This window comes from Pecten maximus, chromosome 8 (genome assembly GCF_902652985.1).
Source record: "Pecten maximus chromosome 8, xPecMax1.1, whole genome shotgun sequence".
Taxonomy (NCBI): domain Eukaryota; kingdom Metazoa; phylum Mollusca; class Bivalvia; order Pectinida; family Pectinidae; genus Pecten; species Pecten maximus.
This window is the reverse complement of record NC_047022.1, coordinates 17,985,780-17,999,709: the sequence shown is the minus strand read 5'-3', so window position 1 is coordinate 17,999,709 and position 13,930 is coordinate 17,985,780. Positions and strand designations below refer to the sequence as shown.

The 13,930-nt window shown below is 34.9% G+C and overlaps 1 protein-coding gene across 1 annotated transcript; it reads right to left on the bottom strand.

Moving 5' to 3' along the window:
- Positions 1-7,589: 7,589 nt before the first annotated feature.
- LOC117332166 lies at positions 7,590-8,462 on the bottom strand. Its single transcript, XM_033891051.1, has one exon. The coding sequence runs from the start codon at positions 8,460-8,462 to the stop codon at positions 7,590-7,592; it is 873 nt and encodes a 290-aa protein (XP_033746942.1).
- Positions 8,463-13,930: the final 5,468 nt, after the last annotated feature.

Below are 13,930 nucleotides of genomic sequence, written 5' to 3'. Positions count from 1 at the left end.
TCTTCCACCGTATTCGGTGGCCATATCTTTCCATAATTATCCTATTTTCTGCGTCAGGTGAAGCAGAGACGTACCGGCCGTATAAATGTGTGTACACAATTTCATGAACACAATTTCCCCTTTTGTACCCCTTTGTGTGTAAACTGAATAAACATGTGTTTTGTCGATTTGAATCATTAAAACGATCATTCATCATTGAATCTATTAATTATGATACATATAACAACTGTTTGCCACGCATGTTGTTAAAGAAAAATCCAAAGAAATAAGTATATGTGAAAATATATCTACCGTGTCGTCACGGTGTGCTTCGATCTGTCTGGGTATATGTTTTATCGATTCCGCTTGAATTATAAAAAGCATGCTTGACTAAATTGTCCCTTTAAAACTTTGTTTAACTAGCACACTTCTTACTGCAAATGTATGTTAGTTCTTGTTTTCTTATATGGTAAATATGTTATATATAACATTTATGTATAAGTTATCACTGAAATATCAATCAGGAACTCAAAAACTTCCAACAACAAGTTGTTGCTATTATTTGGTAAGAATGATGTCCTTGGGATTGTAATATATGACATAGATGGGGTCTTTTATTTCACTTTGATCCAGGACAAGGTCAAGACTTCTGTGTCCGTCTCGTGACATCTGAAACATTTTGGGTGGAGAGCCGGAACACAGCACACATATGCTATATGACTTGTCAAACGACATACACCCTAAATAACCAAACTTTTTGTCTTCTTCATGCCTTCCATATTGCAGCACACTACACCGAATCTATCCAAATAACAAAGTCCCAGTCCCATGCACACAGTCACATATTATTTACCCCTTCCTGTCTTGGGTATACTTTTCGTCGGTCACATTCATTGCCAACAAATGTACAAACCAATCTGTACCGACTAGTATGGTATTCCCGTGTGTGTACAGGAACGTTATTCTTGACTGAAGAGGCAATGGCCCATTACTTGTAAACATCAGAGTACTGTCAGTGAAAGTGTATTTCTATATATCTGAATGAGTCCTTACTAACATTTCCATGCGTTTCTAATTCTAAGCGATATCTTTTGGACTTTTCGTAAAGTTATGTTTATTTAAGCACGTTACTCTTGTTATGATACATCACAATTTGTTTGTTGCCATGATCAGCTAGCAGCAGACGGCCATCGGGGAGGTATGTTCTTCCAGTAATCCGTGTTTCCCATGGCCGCATTGGTAACACTTACATATATCCACGGTATTTGATAAGCAATGTAATTAAGAACTCGAGGAACTTCGAAAAGGTTCAGGCTCCATTAAAGCCCTAGATGTCGCCATGTTTTGATAGGAGATATATTGATTTAAGATCTGTCTCTAATTATAACCTCATCTCAGCGACTCCTGTCACTGTCCAGGTTTGATCTATTATGTATATCACGATATCGTACACAATTTAAATCGAAATCTATTTACGTCATTTTCTATAACTCGAACAACAAGGTTCGAAATGTGCTTGATTAAAAAAAACGTAAAGGAAAGGTGTTTATATATTAATACTGTACTAAGTAGGAGGTAAACTTCTTTGGCTGTAGCAAACCTTTAATTTACACACCTTAAAATAAGGGTCAGCATAAAATATATAACATATATTAAAAGTAAACGCATTCTTGAAAACACAACATGGGGAAGATTCAACAGTAAAGTTTATTGACATTGTTTTCAGTATTTCAAACAATATTCCGAAATAAATTACAATTTATCATAACTCGACGCTTCATTCACCCCACCTACAACACGAGCTAGATAATTATGATGCGGTTGCATGTACGTTGAAATATTATTATAAATATTCATTTACTGTTATATACATTTTATACTAATACTATACGATTCTAATAGCATTAATTAACGTCTAGTCTGATGTTTTTTTTCAAATTCAGTTTCATTTTTTAAAGTGTGAATGTCATTCGCTATATTGACTTGAATTTCTACTGTAGCATAAACACTGAAGCATCGTCAACACTAAAACAACGTTAAAATGTAATTGCAAGATTGCGATAGCGTGAATTGAAATGGTTCCATAGTGGAATATGTCTTGAGGACACGATGCTTTAAGACCGAAATATCCCGATTTTCCATTATCTCAGCCATGTCTTTACAGTCTGTTTACAGATTCGTGTTGGTGAAATAGTATTTGGTGATCAACAACATCTGTCTTTATAACTTAAAGAAAAAAACAGTCTCATCCGCCCGATGATAAATGTTTAAGCTGGTCAAAGCTACAAAATGGAGTAAGTTGATGGGTATGAAAAAGGAAAAGTAACAATATGGATATTCTTTTGTTGGAGATTGCTATGACGATTGTTTGTATCCAACCGTGGTAGGGCATCAAGTTGACGATCCAGTCTACAGTGTGTGAAAGTTTCTTGATTTTGAAATTTCATTTCAACAAATTTTATTGACATGATGTTAATATCAATTGGATCGAATAACAGGCAAGCCTATATAAATTCTTTCCATGGTGGATTGAGTGATCGAATATAATTACAATCTTATAAATTAATTGGTCTAAATATTTTGAAATGAAATACATAATATAAACAAAGGAATTAAAGGGAAGTAACTATTTTTCTAACACAAGATAAACACAGAATATGTTACATAAAGCACTTGCGCACACACATACACACTTTAACATAAATATAAACAAATATAACAGTGATTCAGTTCCGAATGAAATAAATAAACAATTGTAGACATCAAAGTTAATTAAAATAGAGACAGTAACAGGTGGCTAGACCGAAAGTCCACGTGCTTATATTGCACAGATCATCACCACCTGAGCTGTATAGGAATTTTCTATGCATATAATTTATGTGATTTTAATAATACTGTAGTTAATGACTTTATTTGCACACTAATTTAATACATAGAAAACAAGAACTAAAATCAATGCAAGTATATTTTAATACATAAATAAATATCAGCTATGTTCAACTGGGTTCATATACATATATATGATATTTAACTTAAGTTAAAAATTATTAATTTTATTAAAAAAGTAGTATTTTTTTTTTAGAGATTTATCAAATAATAGTGTAAGTGGTAGTTTTAGAGAAGAGTTCAGTGGCTTATTCGCATTAAGAATGTTAATTTGATCAGAGACATCTTGTTCAGTGACTTGAATATGTGTTAGTGAAATTGGGATAAAGTTTTGTGCAGTTTGGGGGAGTTCAAGGTTAGGTGATGAAGTAGAGATATTAGTGAAGTGATTGTTCAGGACTTCAGCTTTATCGATTGGGTGGTGAATGACCTGGTTATTTGATTCAAGATGGGGGATAGAGGAGGATTTATTAGAGAAGTTAGTGATAGATTTTGCTATCTTCCACCATTTGTCTGGGGAGACCAAGTTATCGTTCAAAGAGTTTTCATTTTTTTTTATGTAATTTGCCTTTGCTTCACGGATCAGGTCAATAGTTTCATTTCTAAGAGTGCGAAATCTTTGCCAATAGTGGGGATTATTATTTATTTTAGCCTTTTTGTGTATTCTGTTTCTCTGCCTCATCTTAAGCCTAATGTTGTTATTTATCCATGGTTTATCATTCGGTCGTACTGTTATCTCTTTGGTTGGAATAAAATTATTGACCTGTTCCGTTAAACAATTTATTATGGAGGCATTAAATGACTCAGTATCATGAATTAATATTAAATTTAACCAGTCATAATTAGAAATGGCATTATTCATACTATCAAAATCAGCTTCATAATATATCAGAATAGTTTTTTATAGCTCATTTGTTTAAATGTGTCAAAGGAAATTTGGGCATGGACGGATGAATGGTCACTACAGAATGGTGGAGATACATGGGTGCTTCTAATTATGTTTCTGTTATTGGTAAATATAATATCAATGGATGTTGCACTGACAGGCGTTACTCGTGTAGGTTCAAGAATAAGACTAGATAGGTTATGTTTAATAAGGAGTCTTGATAAATGATCATTTAATGGCACATTTAGCATATTAACATTAATATCACCTGTAAGTACAACATCCATAGAAGTATCAGTGGCTCTGGTTAAAGTGTCATCAAGTTTGTTCCAGTATTCGATATTACTCTCAGGTCTATATAAACAACCAAGAAGAAAGTTATGATTATTAATTAAAACCTCAGACCAAAGCAGTTCTACATCGTCCCTTTCAATATCAGCTCTTCTTTTTACAATAACAGTGTTTTTATAGTATATTATGACCCCACCCCCTGGGCCTGTAGTTTTATCTTTCCTGTGTGGAGAAGAAGTGAAAGGCATGCATTTGAATGTCTCTGCTATTTATCAGTGGATTTAAATGTGTTTCTGTCAGGCATGCAATATCGTTACTTTCAAATTCGGTTTCAAGTAAGGAGGTTTTGTTTCTAATAGATCTAACATTTAGATGAACCAAGTTCAGATTATAAAACGGACCAGGATTACTTTCAACATCATTGCATAACAGCAGAATAATAGGTTTTGAAAATAGTATGAATGATAGGTTATCAAAACATAGAGATGATAAATAATAAAGAAGTACAGAGAAACAGAAGTCATCATAAAGTATCTTGAAATCAATTGTAAGTATATTTAAAAATAACCACCGGCGATCTACCCAAATTAGGATACCCGCAGAAGAGTTACCCATTCTCATACTGGAAACGTTTGACGATATGGTAGGATCCGTCGATCGTCCGGTAGCTCATGATCAGGACAACATGTACATTCAATGATGCATATGAAAACCAGTTAAACATAGCTGTGAAATACAAGAAACGACACAAAGATACAACAATCAAACACATACACATACGTAAATAGAAAAGCGGAAGTGACTCTGACTCATCAGAGTGCTTGGAACGTTTGAAGACACAGGTCCTTGTATGACAATAATATATCAAAACTATTTTTACTGCATATGGAATATTATATAACAGGGCAACAACTTAAGTGGAGTTTAATTAACGAACATTATAAAGAGAGAAAAAAAATTTGTTAACATTAAAAATAGGTACCAACGATTTGTGCATTAGTTAATATAACCAGAGACCTATATTAAAGTATATAGGTCTCTGATATAATTTAAAAAAAATATATGAATAAAGACTTGTTTTTAACTAACCCCTATGATTGGGGTCACGTATTGGAACGCCTATGCAGAACTCCAAATAAAAAATGACCATGTGATAGTATAGACAACGTGTTTATAATGTGCACATTCACGTGGAAGGCAATTTGTTACTGGCAAGACGAACACGTATACACGTGTGCGTATAATATTTTGCACGTTGTTGGTTAATAGAGAAGGAAGCGTTTGTTCATATATATAAATATAAGTACTCAGGACATATTTATAAATATATTTATGGAGACTCAGGATATAGGATTAAGTAATCAATATTTAGGTAAGTTTTATACATGTATTTATATTTAAATTATCTTTTGATTGACATTTACCTGCACAATGCATTGGACACACCGTACCTACATGTATGAAGTTAAGGTACATGTATGAGAGCATAGAGGCATTATACCGATGGAAAGTAAATTAGCAATTAAATTTACAAAATAATGATAAAAATATGAATATCAATGAACATGTTCTGTGCTAATTTCTTAATTAATATAGATGCATATATTTTAAGGAAAGATTCCTGGATTTCAACCAGAAGTTTAGTTGTTCACCATAAGCTATAGCTAGAACAAAGACGTACATTAATATTGTACATGGAGTAATACAGGATATATGAGACGATTAAATAGATATGGCATGCGAGATTCATTAGATGATTTACATGTACTGTATATTTCCTTGATACATATATATGCATGTACATTATACATGCGAGTGCATATATATATATATATATATATATATTTGATATACATGTTAACTGCTTTGGAAAGAAGGGTTCAAGTTAACTATGTTATAAAGTATAATGTTATGCAAATGTGATATGAATTTTGGTCACAATAAGACAGTCGTGTTATTTTAAAATTCTTGTCAATGAAGACAATGTGTAAACATGCAAATGAAGTTATTTTTACTATGTAAGTATCATCTCACATTTGACATGTATTACCTACCCATCTGATGTAAGAGAGCCATTATCTCTTTAATTGAATTACAAAAGTATTTGGATTTGCAAGTCAAATTTGGTTATAGCACAGATAATTAAAACGTGTCAATTACTAGATGTTGTTTGTACGAACAAATATAATCTAATCACACACATACATTGTTTTTATACACACGTATAGCACAATGCATTCAATTTTACAATTGGCGGTTTATGTTTATGTAAAATTATGGCTTTATTACAGACATATATACCACAATTTGCGCGGTTTTTCTTACACTGTCACATGTACAGCACCATTCATTTGAAAGAATCTAATTAACAGGTGTTGTTTATGACAACAAATAAATTAACTACATATATGGTACAATTCTTTACTCAAGTGATGTTGGTGTTGATGTAGACAACACTATATATATACTTGTAGCTATTAACGTCTAGAGTTAAGGTATGACAACAATTATATATAGATATTTTTTTTTCAATTCACACATATTGATATAGAAGTCATTGATCTTCCTGCGAGAGGGATTCGAACCTGTTAGGTGCGAAAGATTTTTGAAATAATATATTACATTCAAATAAATAAAGATGGACACTTTTGTTTCTTTTGTGTTATGGCTACATAGATATAAACTTTAAGTTAATGTTTAAAGAGAGTAATTTTGAATAACCGAAAATTTTAAAACATTTCAAATTTTTGTTGCATCAATAATAGGGAAATAAAGTTTAATTTGAATTTTTAAAACAGATAAATCTTTTTCGGAATCATTTAATCTTTTAAATCGCGCTTTGGTTTCCGTCTCAAATGTCATTGGAGCTCAAAAACTTCGAACAACACGTTGCTGTTCAAACGTGAAAATGACGACGTGACCAACAGCATGTCCTTGGTATTGTCGTAAACGACATAGAGGGGGTCTTTGATTTCACTTTGATCCAGCACAAGCTCACACCGCCTCTGTCCGTCTCGTGATATATGATGCACTTTTGGTGGAAGGCCAGCACAGCACACGTATACGTTACCTGACTTGTCAAACGACAAACCACGTACGCAGGTAATCTGTTCATCTTGGTACCGAAATGTTTCCGTTCCATCAGCATTACAGCACACTATACCGTTACCATCTGAGTAACAAAATACATCCATTTCTCTACAAACAGCTACATATGTGCACTCCCCCATCCGAGAAATCCGTTTCTTTTCGGTTCCATCCAATTCTAATATATGCACAAAACCGTCTGTCCCAAGTAAAATGATATCAGCAAGAATAGCGATACCACTGAGGTACGTTGTGATGGATTGAAGAGGCAAAGGGATAGCACTGATAAGCTTCAGAGCATCACAAGAAACTGTGTATTTCTGAATACCTTTACCAGTCCTCGCGAACACTAACCTGTGTTTGTCACTGTAAGCGATATCGTTTATGGACTCCGTTGAGCTATACTTGCAAAGCACGTTCATAATTGTCATCATAAAAGACAATTTGTTTGTTGCCGAAATCAGCCATCATAAGACGGCCATCTGGAAGGTACGCTCCCTCCGGGAAACCCTGAATTCTGCCTCAAAGTCTCATTGGTTACACTCTTCACTAATCTGGTCGTAATTGTCATCTGGTCGGCAGGACTTGCTATGACCAGGGATCCTACCATATCAGATGTGGACACGGAATCCTCCATCAAAGACACCTCGGGTTTCTGTCTTAAGATGTCTATATTTTCCTCTAACCGAGTCCAGGAATTCTGTATGGGTACGGATTGAGTTTCTTCTTCCGTGATGTATCCTACAGAAGAGATTGAGTTGACGACCTTTGATACTGAATCTTCAATTTCTAGCTGTAATTGTGTTTCTCTATAATCCCGTATCGAAGTCTTCACTTCCTGTACATGGGAAGTTAATTGTGTCTTAAGCTGTTCTTGAATAACGAACGTCTCCCTAGAAGATGCCTGACTTGTAATTGCCGACATGATAGCGACACAGTTTTCAAGGTTGACTTGTAACATTTGTGTTTCGTTTTGAACTTTAGACAGGGCGAGTTTTCTGTTGTTCCGTCGAGCTTTTAAAGTGGACTGAAAACAGTCATGCATCTGATCTAGTTTATTCTTTGCTTCTGTAATTAACATGTCCACGTTTTTCAATGTATCTGCGTATTCCTTGTCAACATTGCCGGCATGTAGATCCTGTTGTTTGAAAATAACAGATATTTCCGTTTTCATGCTCTCGAATTCAGGCACAAATGATGTTTCTTCCTTGTATTTTTCTACACGCTTCGCGATATCGTCGAGAGACCGGATAGATTTACAGCCATTGTGGAGAGTTGGAATACAAAGAACACAACACAGTTCTCTGTGATGCAGGCAGAATAGTTCTAACATTGTTCCTGGGTGCTTTGGGCATTCTTCACTAGAACGACTGTAAGCCAATACTTTGTTTCTAGCATTATCCAGATCTATGATTTGATGTTTCAATTGTTTGTCTCACTTTCTTGTGGGCTTCGCAGCAATCAGAACACAACGGTTCACCACACTCAACACACCATGTATTGGTAGACTTTGTGACTTTGTAAATCAAGCAAATACCACAACTTGTCTGAGCAGTATATTTAGATCTACACATGGACTTATAAAGCACGTTTAATGGGAATTCCTTTGCTATATCACTCGGATTTGTATCAAGCACTGTAACGGAATATCTGCAAGCAGGACAGTCAAACGTCTGTTCTGAGTCGGATATTTGTAGTCCAACTGATTCTATATAAGAACCAAGGCACTCCTCACAGAATGTATGTTTACATGGCAGCGATCTCGGCACTTGATATACATTAGAACACAACAAACACTTCAACGGTTCAGGATCCGTCACAGCGCTGGCTGTCGCCATGTTTCAAAGTGATTTTTGATATTAGTGATATAATTTTTCACGCTACAACTTCACGTGTTACATCCGTCATGTTAGACTTTAATTTACACTTGAGGGATATTACCTGGCCATGATATATACCCACACAGTATAAAGAGTTGACCTTAGCTTGACATCCTGGGTGACAAAGTGAACCCGTCTAGACGCAGGACTATACCTATATATATGGAATTTGCAAATATATGATAATTGTTTCTTTTATGTGCGGTATCGTGTTGAAATCTGATTGTTTAATGTGCATTACCATGACTAGGGAACAATATGGCCTCGGTTGTGTGCATCATATTACCATGGGAGGACGTAACAGTATATAGACTATTTGAAATCTTATGAATGATACTTTGAGGTTTTTTTTCTTCTCGAAATGAATACAACTCGAATCCATTCGAGAATTATTTTCCTTGGTGTAAAGTAGCCCAAAATATGTATATATACTTCGGGCAAGGCCGACACTCCTTTTTACGAAGATTCCTTTCTAGAGGTAAGGTTATCAATAACTTCCATGCATGTTGATATAACTTGTAACACTGTAAATATTTCCCATACACCATTTTAACATACATGTATAACTTACTTAGTCACCTGTAACCAACTGTTTCGTGCATTTGGTATCGGAGTTTTGTTATAAAAAACCCAAAACAAACAAACAACAAAAAAACAAAAAAACAAATAATCAAGACATTCTTACAAGTGATGTTAACCTTGTTGACGGACTGGTGTGTGTTATTGATATAGTAATGTTATATGAACGATTGATTCATTATAATTAGTGCAATTAGTGTACTTGAACATTAACATGTATTAACATATCTTCAACTCATACATGTAGTAATGGATATATATGTATACACTATGTGGGAGCCATGTTCCGGATATACAAATAGCATATATTCAACATTTCAGTATCATTATTTTTAAAGTTAAGTTTAAAATGCGACGTTTGCGAGATTGAAAGTATCATTAAGATAGAAATTCAAGACCGGGTAATCTGATAGCAAAACATAAAATTACATCAACTTGGTAACAAGATCAATGTTATTCCGAATGTGTGTAAGCTACATATCGTCATCACAATATGCTAATTTTCAGGAATATTCTGATCCTGAACGGATTGATCACCAGAATCTACGGTGATTAATTGTTGTCATATATATCATGAATAATAGTTTTCCGTAACAGATATGTTTGCAGTACACGAAGTTGTAGTTTCAAGACAGTTAGAAAGTTAAGCGCTAGGTATTAGCAATCTATTATCTTAACTAGATTCGTTATTTCTATACCACGAATATCACTGCATGTTGTATATTAATGTGTTACTTTGGCAAACTTTCAGAACATGCTGCATTGGATTAACCTCGGAGTGGATTAAATATATTAGTTTCATATTTCTTTATATATTTCGCTACATAAAAATCAAATTGGTTATTATGTGGAATGGTAAAGTAAACCTTCATATATAAAACTTGATTAGCATAACCTCGTGAAGGCATTATGCTATGTATTGAACTGAGGTTCTGTGGTAGATATATTTGCTCTAGAAGATGCGTAATTGGTAATTGCCGACATGACATCGACAGTTTCAAGGTCGATTTGTAACATTTGTGTTTCTTTCTGAACTTTAAATAGGACAAGTTTTTTGCTGCTCCATCAACCATTTAAAGTGATCTGAAAATGATTATGCAACTGATCTAGTCTCTTCTTTGCTTCTGTTATTAATTTGTCAATGTCATCCAACGTATCAGTGTACTTTTTGTTAACTTTCTCGGCCTGTAGATCCTGTTGTAGTATAGAAATAGTCAATATCTCCTTTACATACTCTAAAATTCAGGCACAAATGATGCTTTTCCCTGATGTTTTGTTTTACACGCTTCGCAATATCGTCGAGGGATCTGACAGATTTACAGCCATTGTGGAGCGTTGGAACACAGAGAACACAACAAAGTTCCCTATGATGCAGGTAGAATAGTTCCTAAATTGTTCTTTCCTGGGTGCTTTGAGCATTCTTCATTAGATGATGATTTGGTGTTTCCTGGTTTGTCTTTCTTGTGGGCATCACAGTAGCTGGGTTATTGCGTCTCATCCCTCTCTTTACACCATCTGTTTCGGACTTTCTGACATCTAGTACACATACATTACAACGTGTTTCAACAGAACCCTTCATTTTGCCTATCATGGACGTATCAAGCGCGTTTATTCAAAATCCTTTGACTACATCACTCGGATTTGTATTAAGTACCGTCACAGAATATCTACACGCTGGACAGTCAAATTTGTTCCCTGCATCAGATGTTTTCAAATATGTCCCCTGATGTTGAGGTCCAATGAAATGAGACACTCCTCACAGAATGTATGGTTATACGGTAGTGATCTCGATACTAGATATACATTAGAACACAACATACATCTCAACTGTTAAGATGCCATCAGATTACTAGCTGAAGACATGCTTAACGTTTGTCCGTAGGTATGAAGTGTGTTTAATCACCTCAGAGACGCCACACTTTGTTCACCATTTCCTACCTATGCCGTAGTTACCATTCTGAATAACGTTTTACAGTCGGCATGTTGGAATTTAACTTTCTCATTTGGTAGTGCATCCTTACTAGTGTTGTATTTACACGATAGAACGAGTTTGATTTTATAAGTATTTCCTTACGCAACGACTAAATTGTCGCTTCTGAAAGCATCATATGTAATGCGTTTGTTTTATTTTATCCGAAGCCTCACTGGAATTTGCGCTTACAGAGATATAAATTTATACGCAAAGTTTTCAGTGTAAGACTTGAGTAAGATACTTGAGTGCTCTGAAACAATACAACACTAGCTTTGCTATGACTTTTGTATCTAATTAGTCCTATTTAATGATCCGATATCATTGAAATTAATGTTCCCAGTGCCTTTTCTGTCATGAAAGGTGCGATCAACAAATTAGCTGTCTTCGATGGGCACAAAACTATACATTAACGCAGAGGAAAATCTGTTAACGTGTAATGTAAGCTTAACGTCAATAGTATTGACGTGTTGTTATCACTTAAGGAATGGGATTTTCCGGGAAATAGCAAAGTACACCTACGTAAAATTGTCCGATTGTGTTAGTAACACTCTTCCCCATCGATATGTATAAATAGTCCGCAACGTAAAAAAAATCACATGTTTTGATGACAATATACAAAAACTCTGTTTAAGATTGTAGTGAGATTAAGTCATCATGGTTTTATTTGTGAGCCCTATAATAAAGCGTGGCTAGGGACTAGGGTAACGTTAAGTTATCATTGATCAAAATCAGAACGATTTGTATAATTTTTTTTGTATATTTTATTGCATATGAAACATGATTTCTATTTATTTGTACTTTTGATATTTTAACCTTAGTTATTTCGATAAAATCCCTAATGTTAAATGAATCATCCAATCGATAAACGGACTTATATAATAATTATATTTATACTTCAAGGGTACTTCTTTTTAAATTTACATTCAAAAATATTTTGAATGCGCCGTGGAATTATTTTGATATGGTTTTAAGTGTTTTGTATACAGGTATTACCTGACTAAGCATGGCAAGCGCTCTAAATACTGCTTAAACCAATGACTTTGGAGTTAAGGTTGTTTTAGGACAAGTAACTTGGTATTGCATATATTACTTACATGTATTAGCAGACGCTATGCATGTGGTAGCTGCGTGATTTCGTGTATGATGAACATGGTTGTATTATATTCATTTCTAAATTCTAGTGTCGCACTTAATCATGTGGAAGAAAATGACCTTCACTAAATTTATAATACTAATGGAAGGAATGTTAAAATAAAATCACATTAACCTACATAAATATAACATGCTGGTAATTTACGATTAAGAAAAAAAACCCGTCTCATAAGTCATTACCACAGTTCCTTACACATTGAGAGGTAAATACAGTAGAGTCAAAATCAATAAAAGACTACACCATATCTCGTCAATGATGTTAAGGATTTGGTTTGTTTTTGTTTAACGTCCTATTAACAGCCAGGGTCATTTAAGGACGTGCCAGGTTTTGGTGGTGGAGGAAAGCCGGAGTATCCGGAGAAAAACCACCGGCCTACGGTCAGTACCTGGCAACTGCCCAACGTAGGTTTCGAACTCGCAACCCAGAGGTGGAGGGCTAGTGATAAAGTGTCGGGACACCTTAACCACTCGGCCACCGCGGCCCCCTGTTGATGTTAAGGACACCATACAGCTGTTTCGTCTTTCTAGGATTCCCCTATGATGTTAGGGACTCGTCAGTGATGTTAGGGACGTCATGCAGCTTTGTCGTCCATCTATGACACGTCAGTGATTTTAGGGACACCACACAGCTGTTTCGTCCTTCTATGACCCACCTGTGATGTTAGGGACATAACACAGCTGTTTTGCTATTCTAGAAATCGTTAGTGAAGTTTGTGACACCACATACCTGATAATTCTTCTTCGACTCGTCGGTGATATTAGGGACCTCATACAACTAGTTTGTCCTTCTAGGCCTCGCCAGTAGTTTTAGGGACCTACTACAGGTCCTTATAGGTAGAAAGAGATCTGGATGGAGAGGTACTATAGTCATACAATGCAGTAAATCCATGCCTATTGTTCCGGGTATTCAATTAAACGAATTTATGACAATAATGTATTCATACCAGAAAATCAAAACCGTTGTCTTCACCATCTTATATAACTCTCTGTAGGTATCAAAATGCAACTTTGACAGAAATGTAGAAGGGACATTCCTTCGTTCGGACATCAGAAACATGCAGAATTTCTTTAGATGAAATATATGTCCGAACGATGATTAGGTGAGTCTATGTGCCTACAAGCATTGAAATCAGTGCAGAAATGTTCAGAAAAAAGACTATCGTATACAAATACCTTATGTCTTTGCGGTAATTATTGATACTTCGGGGCGAATTAAGA